This window comes from Gasterosteus aculeatus, chromosome 21 (genome assembly GCF_964276395.1).
Source record: "Gasterosteus aculeatus chromosome 21, fGasAcu3.hap1.1, whole genome shotgun sequence".
Taxonomy (NCBI): domain Eukaryota; kingdom Metazoa; phylum Chordata; class Actinopteri; order Perciformes; family Gasterosteidae; genus Gasterosteus; species Gasterosteus aculeatus.
In genome coordinates this window covers 11,192,841-11,211,863 of record NC_135708.1, presented here as the reverse complement: position 1 = coordinate 11,211,863, position 19,023 = coordinate 11,192,841, and the positions used below count along the sequence as shown (strand labels likewise).

The 19,023-nt window shown below is 45.6% G+C and overlaps 3 protein-coding genes across 3 annotated transcripts; 2 read left to right on the top strand and 1 right to left on the bottom strand.

Annotated features, from left to right (window-relative positions):
- The first annotated feature begins 295 nt into the window (after window positions 1–295).
- LOC120812076 (uncharacterized) lies at window positions 296–3,194 on the top strand. Its single transcript, XM_040167885.2, has 4 exons — window positions 296–1,003; window positions 1,092–1,191; window positions 1,266–1,395; window positions 1,983–3,194. Exons 1-4 carry the CDS (start codon window positions 909–911, stop codon window positions 2,051–2,053), a joined length of 396 nt encoding a protein of 131 aa, XP_040023819.1. The 5' UTR covers window positions 296–908; the 3' UTR covers window positions 2,054–3,194.
- ipo4 (importin 4) lies at window positions 2,143–11,270 on the bottom strand. Its single transcript, XM_040167878.2, has 30 exons — window positions 10,877–11,270; window positions 10,343–10,429; window positions 10,135–10,214; window positions 9,988–10,029; window positions 9,692–9,821; window positions 9,426–9,605; window positions 9,234–9,299; window positions 9,034–9,135; window positions 8,807–8,890; window positions 8,527–8,682; window positions 8,350–8,403; window positions 8,056–8,165; window positions 7,798–7,906; window positions 7,527–7,656; window positions 7,191–7,304; window positions 6,917–7,030; window positions 6,608–6,731; window positions 6,086–6,197; window positions 5,876–5,997; window positions 5,696–5,773; window positions 5,458–5,515; window positions 5,159–5,264; window positions 4,841–5,034; window positions 4,659–4,709; window positions 4,226–4,351; window positions 3,821–4,047; window positions 3,575–3,707; window positions 3,372–3,476; window positions 2,938–3,007; window positions 2,143–2,834 (listed from the first exon to the last, which is right to left on the bottom strand). The coding sequence occupies exons 1-30, from the start codon at window positions 10,940–10,942 to the stop codon at window positions 2,704–2,706; spliced, it is 3,261 nt and encodes a 1,086-aa protein (XP_040023812.2). The 5' UTR covers window positions 10,943–11,270; the 3' UTR covers window positions 2,143–2,703.
- Window positions 11,271–16,255: 4,985 nt separating this feature from the next.
- nanog (nanog homeobox) lies at window positions 16,256–19,021 on the top strand. The gene is made up of 4 exons (XM_040167454.2): window positions 16,256–16,825; window positions 17,277–17,662; window positions 17,745–17,882; window positions 18,115–19,021. Exons 1-4 carry the CDS (start codon window positions 16,447–16,449, stop codon window positions 18,490–18,492), a joined length of 1,281 nt encoding a protein of 426 aa, XP_040023388.2. The 5' UTR covers window positions 16,256–16,446; the 3' UTR covers window positions 18,493–19,021.
- Window positions 19,022–19,023: the final 2 nt, after the last annotated feature.

The window sequence follows — 19,023 nt, the reverse complement described above, 5'->3', positions numbered from 1 at the left end:
TTCCACATTATTAAAAGTAACAACTGATCTGAGTCACCGCAGGAATCCTTAAGGTCACTGTGTTGAACCCGCTTGTGGTGCGTTCAGGTCGCAGCGCAAAGCTGGGAAATGTCCCTTCCACTGCCGTGTTCATTTTAATTAAGCCACTTTGGTTTGATTGTTGTTTTTGTTACCTTGCTGGCTAGAACTCAATGAGCCAAAACCTGAACATCTGGTCCCGTGACCTGATGCTCAGCCGGTCGACCTGCCTTTTGGCTCTGAACATTCCCAAACCCTCACGTCACCTGACGTAGCCGGGACTTTTTGAGGCTGACCACGGAATGTGACACGCTGAGTCCAGAGTGCTGCTTCTGTGGGGAAAGATTCCTGCGGTACACCGACAACACACACAGACACACAAACACCTTCGTCATTATTATTTTCCACAAAGACTGCAAGTGCTTTCGGGCACACATACCTCCTCCTTTTAGGGACAAGACATGCTCCACTAACGGAGGCCCGGTCAGCCTGATGATCCACCAACACACCTGGCGGTGCAAACACCACCAACCTCCACCTCCCCCGACGGCTGAATAAATCTAACATCTGAGTGACACATAACACACATTCACCCCGGCTGCTTATAACAGCGCGGGTCGGGAAGCATTTTAGACACACACTTCTCTAGAGGGCCTCCATCATCAGAGACCACCAGCTGAGAGGAGGAGAGGTCCGGCCTCAGAGACAAAGCGAAGACCCTTCGAGGGACGCGTCCCATTTCTTTTGTTCCGGGGCACTGATCAGTCAAGCTGGCGGCAGACGAGACGAAGGGCCTGTCGGAGGAGGGCGAGGTCGAGGGCGGAGGAGGAGCAGGCTCCCCGGGGCCCCGCGGAAGGGTGGTGCGTGTGGAGCTGGAGTGGGAGATCCCCATGTCGGTGACACTGCCCGTGCAGGTGGAGCCAGAGCCGGCGCACCAACCGTTCCCCTTCCTGGACACGACACTGGCCGACCTGGGCATCCAAGAGTGAGTCTGCTCTCAGCGCCGGGGGGGGGGGGGGGGGGGGGGGTGTCTTAGAAAGCAAGTGCACGTTTAATAACACGCGTGTGTCCAGGTCAGACGTGAAGGAGCGGGTGGTGTGGGTGGACACCAAGAAGACCCAGGTTAAGAGCAAAGCGGGGAAGCTGAAGGAGAAGGAGATCACCGTCCTGGAGGTGCGTGTCGGACCAGCGGCAGCGCGGTGCGTCCGCGCGGAAGAGTAACGCCCGCTTGGTTTCTCCTCCTGTAGGTGAGGGTGAAAGCCCAGAAGCCCGGAGACCAGGCGCTGCAGGAGGTGCTGTACAGCACCGAGGCGCACACCGACCGCTCCTTCTGCCGCACGGGGATGAACATCTTGCCCTGGAAGCACACGTGCGCAGGTCCGTCCCGAAGTACTTCTACAATATCAAACTGTGATAACACGCATGGGGGGTTTGCTGCATCCTTTTGAGGCCGTTAAAGTCAGCTGCGAGGGGGTTTCGGACGAGTTCCACTTACAATTGATTAACTTCTGCGTGTGCGTTTTCATTGGGGGATCATTGCTTCAAACACACATAGCAAAGTCAGAAGCTTTTCCAAACAGAGAGTAGGAATAAATACTTGGGGGGGGGTCTCTGAGCTGTGAGATGACGGATGAACAGAGTGACCACAGAGACTGAAATGAGATCACGGTAAACATTACACCAGAGTCCAGAGGACATTTTGCACCTACATGCTGTGGGGAACTGTGAAAACTAACAGAAATACTTTGTAGTGAAGGCTGGTTGCTAGGGGACGGGGTAAGCTTAGCATGCAGCCTGCAGATAAAGAGAAACTGATAACATCTTGTCGTGCGGTTTGTTCATTTACTAGGCTGTTATTGGCTGAATATGTGCCATTAATCGCTTTGAGCATTTTCACAGACGGAAGTATGTGTGGTTGAAGTGACTTGTGCGCTTAAAAAACAAATTGCCCTGTGTGTCCTCAGGGGAGCCGGGCCAGAGGACCATGGCCCTGGACACGGAAAACCAGCAGCCCACAGCGACACCGGACATCTGAGGAGCCACATCCGTAACATCTGGAGCAGAACGCGTGAATTACCGAGCAGAACCCACACGCGTCCACCCCGAAGCACATTCTTAAATCAATTCCAGGACTCAAGTCTGCATTTATTGAGAGGATTCAGTGTCCTTAGTTTCTTTCATTGACCGCACGGCAGAACTTGCCAACATCACGTTCAATTTGGTAACCTTTGTAAAAACGTCTGACACTTGTCAAATATGTGTTTTGGGTTATAGTGGCATAGCTTTTTTAGTTTGTTTCTTTTAATAGTGCAGATATGGTTACTGCTGCATTCAGCCTCGAGCACAGCTGATCATTGCTTTTAAAACACACACAGCAAAGTCAGAAGCTTTTCCAAACAGGGGCAGAAAGGAGAAATGAATACCAGCTTTACAGAAGGTACCAAACAACGCGAACACAGGGCGGTAAACCAACTGTTTGAAACAATAAAACTTTAGCATAGAACAAGCAATAAATTAAAAGTGAAAACTCAGAAGAATTACTCAAATTTAATAACTATAAGATTGGTGAAGTGCTGTATTCAAACCGTTTTGAGAGATGTTGAAAATGCCCATCCCTTTTTCCACCTACGTATAAAAATGTATTGTTTTAGCTGGTTTCACACAGAGTGGAAGGATGTGTGTGGGCTATGAGGTGGACACGGCCGCGCCGAGTTTGGCCTGCTGCTCTACAGGAAGTGAGGTCACAGCTGCTTGGAAGTCTGCGGAGTGCTGCAGGGCAAATTCTTTCATCAGCACGACCAAAATGTGCTCCGTCTCTGTGGAGGAGAGGTATAATAATGGGTTTAAGGATGGTGGCAAAACATCGACGCAATTGAAGAAAACAAGGTAAATGGAGCCCGGTCGCAGAGGGATTTTCACCTTTATCGACATCCTTTGAGCCGAGGACGTGACTGGAAGCCGCAACAATGGGCTTCATCAGGTTCACAACCTGAGGGCAACAAAAAGACTTATTAGAAAACACACATGGTCCGGAGCGTCGTGGATACATTAGATGTTTGTTAGAAGTGATTGCTCTTTATTAAACGTTGCCCCTCCACTGTCATCTAAATGTCTGAGTTGAAATATGCTGTATGCCTGAATATTGTGATGCAATAATACTTTATAAAAACATGCAAAGATTTGCCTGTTTGCGGTTTATATAACACATGTTGTCATTTCAAACCTCTAAAAAGCTGCTCCAGCACCAACAATGTGCATCTGAATTGTTAGCAGCGAGGACGCCCCGTGGAGACGGATGTGATACCAGGTGGCCATTGTGTGTGTGTGTGTGTGTGTGTGTGTGTGTGTGTTACCATATCCGGCCTGTGTGTGTAGAGCATGGCCAGGCAGCTGAACACAGTCTTGTTCTCCTCCAAGTCCTCTTTGAGGGGCAGATGAGCCACCAGAGCGGGAAGGACCTGTCAGAGAGAGTTCGCCATTAATTTGTGTCGTCGGCAGAGTTCGCTCGCGGTGGCTGGAACGACTCGCCGGGAGGCGCTGCGAGCCGCAGCCGTACCTGCTCAAGAGGAATGGCCTCCACGTTGGTCATGATCATCCTGCAGAGGGCGGCACACAGGTTGTCAATCACCCGGAGGTTGGACTCTCTGGTCAGCATGTTGGAAAACACGGAGAGCATCATGGGATAGTCCCTGGAGCGCGCTTTGCTAAGGAACTCATTTATTGGCGTTTGACCCGATGAAAGGATGAAAGACGACCAACGTGCACACTCAGCGAAACACTCGGACGCAAGTAAGAAGGATACGACACGCAAATGGGTCCGGTGGCCTGGGCCAGACACCCCAGTCCGAAGACGCTGTTGTTGCGAACCTCAGAATCGCTGTCTCTCACTCCGGCTACCAGCACAGGAAGCAGCCGCTTGGACAGTTTGCTCGCCACTCTCTGGCCCCCGGACACGCTCACAAGCGCCTGCAGGATCTCTCCGATCGTACCCACGGAAAAGGACCTGTCGGCCACCGTGCACGAGGATTTCTTTGGAGGGAGAAGATCATTTAGTGCCATGAATCAATACCTAGTGGGATTGCACGATGTCTCTACAGGGTCAAAGGGGCCCCATGAACCGATTTAAACCAAGTCTTCATGTTATGACCATTTGGAGCAAATAATGCTTCTGTTGAACCATAGTACTTGTCATTGAGTCCAAACTCACAGCTTTGCTCAGGAGGACAGGCAGCACGTCGTTGAGGAAAGGGGCAAAGCTGTCTGCAGGCACACAGGCGGCCACGAGGGGAATTCCTTCTCCAGCATACTCCTGCAGCATGGCATCGTACTCGGCCTGGTCAGGGAGCACGTCAACAAAAAGCACACTCACCCGCTGTTTCTTTTGTTTTTTTTTAACGTAGTATTGTGGGAATCTATATGTATAGATTCTATATTTACGTCTCAGTAAATAGAAACAATTTAATTTCAATTTGAGGGGGTTTACATTATCAAAGGGTGGCAGGAAGAATTGATGCTGTTCCATTAATGGGAATAAAGTTGTTAATATTCGTAATTATATACAAAGAATTTGGACGTGCGAATATGTGTATATGCACTTTTACTTTCATAACTATGACTAATGTGCAGAAAGGCCAGCCAACCTGTTGCTCTTCATCCTCAGTTTCATCACTATCATCACCCTGACAGGCAGTCTGGGGATGAAAAAAAAAAATGAACGTTAACACGATATCCATCATGACTATGAAGTTATTTTTTGGTTATGTAACGTTGACCAAATAAAGCCATCTCCCCCATCATCATCATCATCATTGACCCTTCTCACCGCTTGCTTGAGCACATCGCGGATGACATTGCTGATCTCCTTAAGGCGAGAAGGGTCTTTGAAAACCTCCTCCTTGCAAGACTTCATGACATTGTTCATTGTCTCCAGGACGCCCATCACAACCTGGCGCTCGTTCTCCATCCGCACGGCTTCCACGAAGCAAGGAAGCACCACATCCAGCAATTTTTGCAAGACTGGGGAGGGACACAAGATGTACAAGTCAGTCAGTCAGTCAGTCAGCCGGCTTCTACCTAAATAATGGCAAAGGTGCATAATCAAACAATTTGTTCCATGCTGAAGGTAACAGATTTCCGGTACCTTGGTGGTTGGCCTCAGTGGGACTCTCCTGCCAGACTTTATGCTGAGCTTGACAGAACTGACCCATGGCTCCAAATGCTGCTGTGCGGACGTCCTCATGGGGAAACTATGGCCGGATGGAAGGAACGCACACACACAGAATGAGAGACTTTCAGGGTGAGAAGAGAGAACAGGCACCTGCCATTCAGAAGTGTTGTAAAACAATTCCATATTCAGATCACAATCATGCTACACACATACACAACTCTCAAAGTGTCCTTCATTCACATTGCACAGAGAAGGATGACTGAGATACTTACATCTCTCAACTTGTAGACCTGCTGGAAGCTAGACTCCAGGAAGGGCTGGAAGGCAACACTGTCCAGGAAAACGACAACACAAAATGAAAAACGCACACACAACAAACCTGCATCAAGCTCTTGGAGAACGTACTTGTCAAAATAGATAGGAACAAACTGTACTTCCTAGATAACTGTGCACGTATAATTCAGTTAAATAAACAAGGTTTTTAAGAATGCCTTGTAGAACTTGTGTTACCCGGTGCTTAAGGCAATCTCTCCCAGTGCATCACAGGCATCCTCCTTCTCGTCGATGTAGGAGTTTTCTACAATATATCTGAAAATGGACAGATGACAAGACGAAGGCACATCAGGCTTTTGCTCACGTGTAGTAAATATACATGCACCTGTATACACGTGTTTGTGTGTGGCCCCTAACCCCGAAGCGTCGTGGATATCCGTCACAGGCTCATCCTCCAGAAATTGCTCGTTGTCGGGGTTGTCATCGTCGTCGTCATCGTCGTCCAGCAGGACAAAGGTCTTGTCCTCCTCAACGTGTGGCTAAAGGGAGGACAATACGGGGAATGCTTTGTGATTATGTATTTTGTGATTAGCCCACATGCTTCAGGGTGGTATATGTGCTTTATACCGTAATGCCCTCGCTGGACTTGAGAGCGAGCAGCATGACTGTTGTAATGGCAGTGAGGTGAGGAGTGAGGCAGTCCGGGCTGACTGTGGACACAGCAGAGTACAGACTGTACCTGATGGTGGGGAGACACACGCGCACAAGTTAAGGATACAGGATTTATGCCATTTCAATAACATTTTCTTTGGTCTTTGAATCATGAAAAATATTTGTATATTAGTCTGTACAGCAATATACTCGTTCACATTTTTTTTCTCTGGGGACTCATGTTATTGAAAAATACACACATTTTAAATATATGTTATGAATGAGACCAAGAAAGCATGTAGTTTAAAAACCAACATTACAGATTCATTCTCCCTCGTGTGGCTCAGAGGTGAACTGCAGCTACAAATGTTAGACAAGACTATGGAATCAGGAATAAAGAAGCAAAACCAACACTATTAGTGTGGACATTTATATTGAATGGACGAAAAAAGTATCGAGAAGATACTCCGAAACATTTACACACACTGAGTTACATACGTGCAGCGTCTCAAGTCGGGGTCATCGATGGTGTCGGTGAGGTTGAGGCCCAGCTGAACACACTCGGCAGCGAGAGGACCGAAGACATCGTTGCCGACGGCACGTGCCAGCGCGCCCAGAGTACCTTACAGCAACAGCACAAGAGGATCAACAATCGTTCATTCATGCTGTTCAGTGCTCTGTGGAGTGAGATGCAAATTTTGCAAGCGTGATGTTTGTATAAACAAGATAGGGATAGTGGTAAAAAAAAAAAAGAAATGTTCTGAATATACAGACATCATGAAGTGAAAACATTGGTGTTTTACCTACCCAGGGACTGAGTTTGCAGAGACCTCATTTCCTCTGTGGTGGCAGTAAGGAAGCCCTTAAGACTTTCAATAACTGGAAGGAAGTAGGGGACCAACAGCTGATGGGCAGCATTGGCTGAAAAGACGAAGAGATTTTACAATGAGACATGAGTTACTTCAACTACACTCTGATCCAAGTGGGATCTTTTTTTACTTCATCAAGAAATCAATTGTATTGTTTGGCTTAATCGTGCGTTTACATATCAATCTAATGGATCTAACGGACCGATTCTTACCTATGGCACCAATAGCAGACACAGCAAGTTCTTTTATCTTTAAGTTTTCAGCGTTGTTGAGAGCAGACAACATGGTGTCCATCAGGGTGGGCAGGTAGGGCTCAATATCTGCTCCTGTTAGGGGGGGGAAAAAAGAGGAGAGAAAGCATGAAGATCCGTTATTGAAGCATTTAGTGGAACCTTTTTAATACCACTTTTAAACACAAGTTTGGATAATTTTATGTCTTTTTTTATTTTTATTATGTCAGGTAAGTTAATGTATGTATGAGTCATACATACGGTGTGTATACACTTCTATATGATCGTGTCATTGCAAAAAACCTTTTTTCAGCTTACCAAGGTTCTCCATGAAGTTCTCTAGTGCATAAAAGGCCTTAGTGACATGGCCGACCTTTGTCTGGTTCAAGGATGAAAGGTAGCCCAGCAGCAAAGGCATCAACTCAGAACAGTACTGGCTCACTTCAGGCTGGAAACGATAGGTGGAAAAAAGAAATCTAAAATACTAAAACGCTTTTCTATACATATACACATTCCCACAAGTTCAAACTGGGAAATGTAATATAAACACAACAATAAAAATGAATGTAACATTGCTGTGTTTACTCACCTGTAAGTGTTCAGAGAACTGTCCCAGGGCAAAAAGGCCGGCGCTGCGCACCACCTGGTTACTGTCAGAAAGACTCTGGCACACTGTCTGCAGTACTGATGACAGCATCCTAACAGATACACACAAAAGTAGGAAGACACTCAAATTTTAGGAATTGTCATTTGTCTGCAAACAGAAATCATATATATATATATATATATATATATATATATATATATATATATATATATATGGGAACTTTTCAGAAGAAAGCCATACTTGGTGCGTATGTGGTCCGCACAGCCCTCAGCTAGCACAGCGAGACACATGAGACCCCCTTTCCTCTCATAGGGGTTTTCACTGGCAAGGGAGGTCAGGGTGAGGGGCATCTTCAAACACAAGACACCGCAAAATACATCGTTAAGAAGCAGTGACCTGAGTCAAAGGCTCATATGTGATACATGGTTATTTAAATGCACAGTGCAGCATTGATAATTCTACAAAATCCAAACAGGAAAATAAAAAAAAACTACCCTTCACGTTATATATCGGTAATTGTTTACACCGACTTACCAGTTGTTCAAATAGTTTTTCTGGGGGCATATGGAGGGCCATCGTGTCAATAATCTGGAACAACAAAAACAATTAATTAACTTCTATTTTTCTTGCAACTCTGACGTTTATCTACTATGCAAAGTGCATTTTATTACACAACACAAGGTATTGCATACGAACAGAACTTCTCCCAACCTGAGCAGCACAGTGTTTGGGATTGTCATTATCGGTGCCATCTCCGCTGTCATCCTCTGCATCCTCTGGGTCTTGCTCACCAGGGCGAGGAGCAGCATTTAGCACAGGGAAGATGGACTGCAGGATGGGGTTCAGCAGCTTCTGCTTCAGCACCGTCTACACAATATTGAAAATGCTGAATATTCGATTTCAACATCATCGAACTGAGGCGAGCACTTTTTTGTGGTTAAGCTCAGACTCTACATTTATTACATGAACTGATGGTTGGTTGGTGGATTACCTTGCTCTTCAACTTGATAAGGAAGGCAATACAAGAAAGCGCTTTCACCCGCAGAGAGTCACTCAGCGTGGCGTCACTACCCACCTGACACAGGCAATGATATTGAATAAAAGTTACTTTAAAGCTCAGCACTTTCATGAATATTTTTTGTTTGTTTTGAACATTTTAATCAAATTCATAGCAAAACAGTGGAGAGGAAAGACAGAATTCAGACATTAAGTTCTCACCTCCAAGCAGAAGCGGACAATGGCAGCAGCATGAGGGACAATGATGGACATCTCAGTATCCATGAGCTCATTTAACACCTCCATGGCCTCGCCAGCTTGGCGCTGTGCAGACAGACAAATCCAATCATTTCACACGTCATATTAATCCCTTCCCTTAAATACACTTAATTATACTATGTGTTAAATGTATTCCAATTTACCTGATCGGCCTTGATGAGGTGCTGTAGAGCGACAATCAGACTTGGGATGATAGCGCGCATCTGGTTCTGTAGAGTAGCAAAATGTCACTTAGTCATCAAAAAGTTTATAAATATATCACATCTGTAACGGTTTAATTGTCAGTATACTAGTTGAAAACATGTAAACAAGTTAACACTGTCACGATGGCTCACACTCTCTTCTTTTCCAGTGTATGCAGTAATAGATGTGAGGGTGAGGATGCAGTAGTACAGGGCCGTTGGGTTGTTGTGGTCCTGGAGCACAGTACTAAACAGCTGTAGCAGCTGGCAGTAGTGAGGCTTGAAAGGCTCCGGATTGGCGTCCATCACCTTATTCAGCAGCAGGAGGCCAACCTGTTGGGAAACCAGACCATTATATAAAGGTTACTAGATGATATCACATAAAATGATACCAATAGGTGGAACCGAGAGTCCCGTACCTGTCTGTCACGAGGGTTGCTGCTCTTGGTGGCTTGATTGAGTAGTTGCAGAAGGGCGGGCCAACGGTCCGGTGTCTCATGTTTAACCATCACTGCGCACAGTTGGGAGAGCGAGTGCTGCACTGTGTGCCTGCATATAGACGGGCATACGCATAGAGTTTAGGCTCATTCATACGTTATATTTCACACGTGCATGGCTAAAAAAACGCCCATCTGTGTCAGTGTCACTTTAAAGTCATGAAATCTAGGCCACGTCAGACATGTAACAATATCATTGTAGTAACTGATTAGCTTACTCGGCTTCCTGCATGAAGACCTGCAGCACGACAGCCTTTAAGCTGCATGAAGGAAAACAAACATCACAATTACAGCTCTACTCAAATATAACTATGGCAAGGATAGAGCATCTTTTAATGACAATAAAAGGATAAAGGGGAGCAAACCTCTCTCTATCTTCAGGGGAAATCTTCTTCCAGTGTTTCTTCACTCTCAACCTCAGCATCACAGCCGCTGACTGACGAATCTAAGGGGTCACATGAGGAAAATATAACAACCCCTCTGTGCATTTCAGATGCAGTCATCCTGGAAATGATGCTAATCCCACTGGATAAAAACAGCATTCTCTGGCTGCTCTGCCCCCAGAGACAATACCTGGGGGTTTTGGCTGCCACTCATGACAGCACACAGGGCCGGTATAATGGCTGGGTCTTTGAAAGCCTGTTTCAGCTGGGCAGTGGCCTAAAAATGGGGAACAAAAGAGGTCAGACTGAGAACGGCTGCCACAAATAGCTGTGACGTTATCACAGGGCACCAATACGCTGTACAACATGCAGCCTGGTTAGCCTCAAGCGCGGTCCTTAGCTTCCCTTTGATGAGTAAGATTAAACTCAACCAACTTCACGTGCTTGAGTAACGTAGTAAGACATAAGTAGTAACAAACTTGAGTTAAGTTCCACCACGTTGGACGACGGCGGGGGTTCAGAATGTCATGAACGGTTTGACAGTTAACGTTAGCTAACGTTAACCGTTTGTTTAACCGTTGCTGCGCTGGGACAGCTAGCATGACTTGGTGACCGTTGGTAAACCGTTAACGTCAGTTATCGAACTGGTCGTCCGGCTTTATTTAGCATTTAATCGTTTAACCGTAACGCTAAATCCAAACGAGTCGTATGCGTGCGTCGTCACCTGCTGAATGACAGCGTTGTCCGGTTCAGTCAGCTGCGAGAGAATCTTTTCAAGTTCCTCCGCCATCTCGACAGCTCGCCGCTGCAACTTTCCGTTAACCCGTTTGTTTAACCGGCGTGAAGTTGTCGAGCCGCGTGGCGGGTGCAACGGCTTCGTGGTCCGCGAGGGGGATTCGAGTAGCAGGAACGCGGTGCCGAGCCAGCCGGGAGCCCCACGTGAGCGGAGTTAAAGGGACCAGCCGCCGGTGGCCGTGCGTCGCGCGTGGTTAAAGGCAGCGCCCCCTGCTGGAGAGGAGGGCGCGCTGCGAGACGCGATTCGGCGGCAATTACATACATTTACGGAGCTTGTAAGAGTTTTGTACGCTTCATTTATGTTTCTACTCCACCAACTTCACAGTTTGTCGCCAGTTTGTAACACGTCATCGCCAGATGGTAACTAAAGTAGTCGGGTCAATATCACCATAAGGTGCCTTTGAGACTTGCCCATTTCCAAAAAGAAAGCTGAGATTTTCCATCGAACGTCATATTTATTTTATAAAGTAGATCTGATGCTGTTAGAAATGCATGTTACTGCATTACACTTTGTATAAATTAACTGCAAGCAGACAAAGAACATGCAAACGGCAAATTCAAAGTAGAGTAAGTACATTGTAAATACATAGTGATTATAAAATGTACATTTTCAGAATGTTATTGGGTCCCTTGCTCAACGGTATATTTTTATTTAATGGGAAAAGTATTTTGATAATAATGAAATTATTGCAAACTATTTAATTCTCTATAAAGAATGTCACAGGTCCTTTTCCCATGTAGGGGAAAATTACCAACAGACGGACAGGTTTTGATCTGTCTTTAATCGGGGACATATGGAAAAGCTCTTTTGATGAGTGAATTCACTTTTTGACGTCCCAACAACAAACTGACTTTTGCACGTGGTGATCTGGACCTCATCTTGTATTTCTCAGATTTGGTTTTCTATTTTGCGAGCTGCGCCTCCTATAGGCAAACTCCTTTGAATGCTTTCCCCTTGACGCCGTTGCCTAAAACACAAAATATTTGTAAGGATTTTCAGTATGATTTTAGCAAATTATAGTTATCGATATGTAATTTTATGGGGACATAAACAGTTGATAATTGTCCTTCAAATAAATCTAAAATTTCTAATAAGTCATCAGCTAAACTTCCAATGATCTAACCTGCAGGGCCCTGGCTGAGGGGAGGTGCAGCAATGTCCCTGTTTCTGGCTCTCGCTTGCCTTTTTCCCTCTATCCATTCCTTTCTTTTTGCCCTCTTCTCTCTCTCACTGACACCCTTAATATCCCCAATCTCTCTGTCTTTATTCCATTTGTCCCTCTCTCTTTCTAAAGGTAATTTCTTCTTCTATCCCGGTCAGCATCACGACCTTCCCGATATCTCCTCGCTATCTCAGCTCCTTTTGAGCTCATTCCTTTCTGAAGGACAATTCAAAATGTTCCCTTACACTCTTTAATTGGCTGTTAACGTGTTGTAATATACAACAGCTATTATACACAATTATCAGCATGTGGCATAAACTATGCGCGTGTCCTCCCTGTCATAGGAGACTTGCTGACAGGGTGGACAATGACAGGGTGGACATTTTTGGCTAATTTTAGCATTTAATGAGCACATGTTGGACCTTCAGTAAGCAATATGATTCACTTAGCAAGGTGACAGTGTACTGTTTCACAAATATATTTCAAAATTCTGAAAAGTTTTTATATTAACTGATATTTCACTATGACAGAGTGGACATGTTAAGCTTGACAACATCTGACTACACACATAATATGATGAAAATTAAGAAATATAAGTGTTAATACTTACTCTGCAACAAGCCACTGTTTCAGTCTTCATTGAAGGAAGACAAAATGATGGTAATAACGTCACTGAAGACATCACGGGTGTCTTAAAGGGGCAGTTTACCCCATAACGACAGGGTGGACGGCAATTTCACATGTAAAATGTTCAATATGATTATGAAAATAGAATATACATGATCAAAATGACTCATTTAATCAAATAACTTGTTGTGGACAATAAAACTATACTTTTTTTTTAATTCAGTCTCATTTAACCACTTATTACACATACTGTAGTAAGCAGAGCAGTGTGCCAAAATCACGTACAAAGCAACGGTATAAAACAAAGGAAACACATTTCAAGAGACTAATGATTGTACTGATATGTGTGCAAATGTTTGGTCATTTATAATAAGACCTTAGAGTTTCATTATTCTGCTACATTTTCTTGATGACTGATTGTGACGAGGACACCAAAGGCACCATATGGTGATATCGACTCAGTCCTGCTATAAATACCTTCATAGAGATTGTCATTGTGGAGGATGTTGGCCCCCCGGTTAGTGTTTCCGCTGCCATTAAATGAACTTATGTCTCCACGTGGTCACACGTTTACAATTATTCTATTCTATTCTCTCTCTGTATCGCAGACACACACACATACACACACAGGCATGAGAGCGCACACAAGCACACTCCCACCAGCGGACAAAGAGACAAATGTGCCAGGTCGACCACCTGAGAAGCAGACAACGACGTGTGTGTTTTTGATCAATGCGGATCTCGGTAAATGGGCCAGACGTCCCTGAATTCACACATGAAGAGACAAATGGAAACGTTCTCCCAGAAGCCCAGGAAGACACACTGCGGTGACAGGAAAATCTTTTCATTGTTTTTCCATCTGTAAAAAAAATCCAATCGTATGTATGTTACGTGTTAGTGCATAAAATTGAAAATCAGCTCATACGTTGTCATCTTGAATTTCAATTCTGGACCCAATATACTCCAAATAGAGTAGTAAGACTGTAATGATCAGAAGCATATAAACTATTTGATCACAACTCTCCTGCCCTGTGGATGGAAGTATTTTTTTTAAAGTGCAGGGCTTTTTTGTTGTAATCAAGTATTTTGCTTTAGTAAGTAAGTGGCTTAGTTACTGATGAGTTCATTTTCCACCACTGAAATATCAAAGCACACACAGTACAATGACTGATTAAACTACTGAGATGGTTTCATGAAAGGAGCTTAGGGGTCACAGTTGTGAGAAGGTGGTCACTTAAGAGATCATTTGCACACATTTCAGACAACAAAAGAAATACTGGTGGTCTCGCACTTCACGCCCGTAACACCCACGCAGCTGCTGAACACACACGGTCAGCGACTAATCTATACGATACAAGCAAGGGACACTGAGGGAATAATGATGTGACTTTGGGACCACATGAGGTCAAATCCAGCTATAGTTTGGTAGATATGACGCCTGCCGGCCGGGTGGCCTGTTGTCACTGTTACAGTTTAATTACAGGAGGGAAAGAAAATAGACAGAGGTTTATGTCATAGCAAAACCAAAGATTTGCAAGCAAACCATAAGTAACATGATGGCGCTGAAATGTTTCTATAATCTGCTTTGTACACCTTTTTTTTCACTGTAGCCGCTCAAGAATACGCATGCGAAATACAGTCCAGTAAGGCCGGTCATCAAAGGCCAATCTCTCCCACATACCGATGCTCCATTCACCCCCCCAGACACGCCTACACCAGCACCACCAGCACCCCCCCATGCGTCCGTGCACTGATGAACACACCCTGCAGGCACAGATCAGGAGAAATGCTAATTTGCAATTAGGCTCACTATTCACACATCAATTCATCACTAACTGAGTGATCAGCGCGTCAATGCAGCCCGGGAGGGGGGCGCACAAACAACCACCTGGACGGGAACGCGCCTCTAACCTGCTTCATCTTTGTGAATAGGATTGCAAATGCAGTTTAAAGCAGTTCACATCGACATGTCCAACCTGTTGTACAGATTGAGGGGGGGAGGCTGTTGGGATTTGAAGCCAGAGGCTTTGTCTTTGAACGCGTACGTTCGAAACGTGGAAATGAAAATAAATCTCTTAAATCTTGAGATTTTATTTACTACACCTCAGACAGTAAACTGTCAACAGCGCAACAGTCAACAACTGTTCAACATACATATTATGTTTGAAAGCTTTTATTCCGTGGCTCCAGTGTCTTGAGTTTTCTTTTTGCTTTTCTCCATTTTAACTATCTTGCTGAGTAAGAAATATTAGTTATCAATGAATGATTCATGCTTGAGACAGAGATACTTCCCGTATTCAGTCTATTGATCTGGGACTGATACTCATGAAAACATGATTAATGCTGACTATGCAGTCCGATCATGTCCATGTCTTTGAAAGCATCATAAGCAGCTGGGGAAAGTACTGCAGTACATTGATAAGTTTTGTAATACTGCCTGGTACAAAACCATTGTGCTAAAAGACATTTTACTGCACAATCTATTCATCTAGACCGGGGAGCTTGTATTTGAAACGGCCAATATTCCATGAAAAATATAATATTTTCCTTAACTGCAACACCAGTGACCTACACTCCTGCTTTGTCCTTATTGGGGTGAAAGAGGGATGTAAAAGTTGCTTCTGAGCCGAGTTGTGCTCCTTAAACAAAGACAAACATCGCCAAGAGGAACGGCCTGAGGTTACAAAGTGTAGTCAAGAGACACGCAAATACTAGATTACACAACTGTGTGTGTCCCTTCCATCCGCCGGGAGGCTGAGGTCCATGAGGAACAAGACCTCACGCCACACAAACTGTTTATTCCTGCCGGTCTCATCAACAGAGCCGCGTCCCGGCTGACTGACTCTATTTAAAACACATCTGGTCCGGTACACAATACACGTGTGTAGAGTATTGTTATCTGTTTGCTTGTGCATCTTTTTTGTATTTACATTTTCTTTTAGATTTTATTGTTCATTTAATTGTAAATTATTATCTTTTGTTAGGCACTAACCCACCATGACAATTTCCTTGTATTTCCAACATACTTGTGATGAATGTTTCTGATTCTGATTCGATAGAATTTGATTTAGACACAAGTCATAAATAAGAATTTAGCATCATACACAATGTGAGCACTTCAGTTGAAACAGTGAAGGTCTTCAAACAGATATTTAGACACACAATCCGCCTCTAACACGGGCTCTCAGGATCAGTTAGATGAATTACCATGCAGGTTTATACTCTGCCTGAGTAGTTGCAGGCATTTCATTTAAAATATCACCACAGAATAATTCTCATGCAAAGTCAAATCAATCCACAAACATTTACTTTGACTGATCTAAGTGATTCTAGATGTTCATCTCTAATCTTAACACGTGTATTATCAGTGGAGATTGCTGATTTAAAAAGTCGTCTCCTGCAGAAAGCGCCCAACCTACCTGGATGGCCAATGACGCGTCACTCCTGCCGCCCATTTCACTGCGATTAAAGAGATTGGCTCACGCGATCAAAACACCCTCCTCCGCCCTCCCGCCTCCACCCACGAGCCTCCTTATAAACGGCCCCCGGGAGGCTGCGCGCGACATTTGAAGTTAGTCTGTGAGTTTGTTTAACTTGGGCGGTTCCGAGTCTGCAGCTGCCACTTTGCTCCTCGTAATTTTAAAAATATTGTGTTTTTGTTTTTTTAAGGACGTTTTTAAAAATAGTTTCCATCGCTGCGCACGGAGAGATGGCGGACTGGAAGGCGCAGATAAGTTACAACTACAACCCGTCGTACCACGCCTACGCGTACGGCCTCGTCTATCAATCCGGCCCGGAGCCGAACCACGGGAACCCGGGCGGCTGGGGCGAAGCCGGGGTCACGGACTGGAGCAACTACAACGCCGGAGTGACGCAGGCCTACTACGCCGCCGCCGCCGCCGCCCCGAGGACCCGCGAGGAATCGCCGCCCCACAGTCCGGAGCAGCAAGCCGTGAACGGCCACGGTCACTACCAAGCGACCGGGGTTTATCTCGGCGACCCCCAGGCGGGCCGTCTGCCGCGGACACACGACGCCAGCCAGGCCGGAAGCGATTCGACCAGTGACTCCGAGGCCCACGCGTCACCGAGTACGTATTTTCGGCGGATCACGCTAGCTAACGTTAGCGAGATGTTGGCAGAGGGGGTCAGCTGACCTCTCTGGCGTTATTTTGATCAAATAGTATAAAATTTAAAACGTCGATGCATACATGACTCTGATGGCGGCCCAAACCGCAGAGTTCCGCCAGAATTGAGAATGAAGACGAATCCGGGTCCATCTTGAGTTGAAAAGCGTTTAGAAATTTATCCCGCCACTGAGTGGACTTTGCGCCCGGGACGAGCTCAGCGGCGACATCTCGCGATAGAATGTGGAAAGGGATCTACTACAGTAGACAGTAGTGCAGTACCCTAACGTTTTTTATATTACATTAAATTACATTTCCCGTACAACAATCATGCGCGCATATTGAGACCAGTGTCTAAAGCCCTGATCCACGTTGACCCGGCAGCTTAATGACCACAATTTGTCCCCTTGCTTAGATTCATGGAGTTCTGGCAGCAGCAGGGAAGGAAGTCTCCCCCAGACTGACTCCACCACCTGGAGGAAGAGTGAGACTGAGGCCGAGGAAAGGGACAACGAGGCAAGCTGCAGGAGCCCCGATGCCAGCGGCTTTCAGGTGGACGAGCCCAGCACCTTTGCAGCCAGTGGGAACCAGGACACCAACAACACAACCGCCGTACACTTACCGCCCGCTGCCTCAAAGAAGCCATGCACTAGCACCGCGAATACCCCTAAGGGGAAGATGAGGGCGGCCTTCTCCGAGAGTCAGATGAGTGCTCTTGTCCAGCGCTTCAGCGTTCAGAGGTACCTCACTCCGGCTGAAATGAAGAACCTGGCAGAAATGACGGGACTGACCTACAAACAGGTGAGTTATTTAACAATGTTATTCGGGCCACAGCAACGCTTTGTGTACGCTTTCGCACCATCAGAAATCTCCCATCTTCTAGGTCAAGACGTGGTTTCAGAACCGAAGAATGAAGCTTAGGAGGCACCAGAAAGATACAAGCTGGGTGTCTGAGCGCTACAACAAAGGCAGCCCCATACACGGAGCCATGTACGCCAACGGCGCCACGCACATGACACCGGTAAGTAGCTAATTTGCTCTGATGTCCTAATGATCCAGCAATTGTCCTGCTCAGATTTCCTGTTAAAAGATAACAGAAACATCAGCTTGGACATAGAGCAAGTCGTCCGTAATGGAGGCCTAATCGTAGTCTGATTACGACCTTAAAGGAGGTGCGAAACACTTGAGTGCTTTAACTAAACTTTAACGGTTTAAAGGAATCTCACACTAATTTGAGCTACCACTTCTTTTAGTATCAAGGAGAGGTCCGGCCCCGGCTCAAGGAGAATTACAACCTGCAGATGATGGAGACGGCCTTCAAGAAGACTGCTCCCCAGAACATGGCCTTCTATCTGGCTGCTATGGGCTCTGCCGCTGGGTCTGCAGGCTACCCCTCCTGGTCCCCCGGCGCGTCCCAGAATCCAATGCCCCACAGGCCCCAGATGGCTTGCTGGTCCATGCCCCCCGGCGGTGGCCACTATGAATACAACCCCAACGCGTTCCACCCAGCCAGCGCCACAACGGCAAATAACGCAGGAGAGGACATGAGCCTAGAAGGCAAAGGCGCGGTGGCGGTCAACAGTCACGGGTCTTTAAACACGTCCATGGAACACAATGGCCAGAGCTGTTAAGCGTTTCTGTGAAAGTTACTTTAGTGGTTTGTTTGCCACTAATTGAGGTGATTTTTTGCGGGGCTGGGTCTTGTTTATACTCCCGTTCTAAAGTAGTTTCCCTTTTTCTTTTTTGAAGCTCTATTTTTATATGCATGTATTTAATGTGTGTTTGTGTGAATTCTTTGCACTCGGTAATACAAGATGGGTCCAACCTGGATGCATTCATTGGATTGTGTTTTTTGGAACCCTTTTTAAGGCAAAGTACTGAGACAGATCTGATGGGCACACAAGTTAGTTTTGCAACTTATGTTTGAGGTGTTTTTTGAGAATGGCATCTAAACCATTCACGTACTATTTTTAATTCATTAATGGAAAGTTCTTGCCTGTAAATGTCAAGTGTTTAATACAGAATATATACTTGTGATGTAGGTCATTCCTGCTACAGCACATGCAGAAGCTTGAAACCTTTTGGTTAATGCAATTTGTGATAAATTCTCTGTACAAGTGCTATAGAATACCCATGTATTAAAGAATCCAAGGAAATCTACC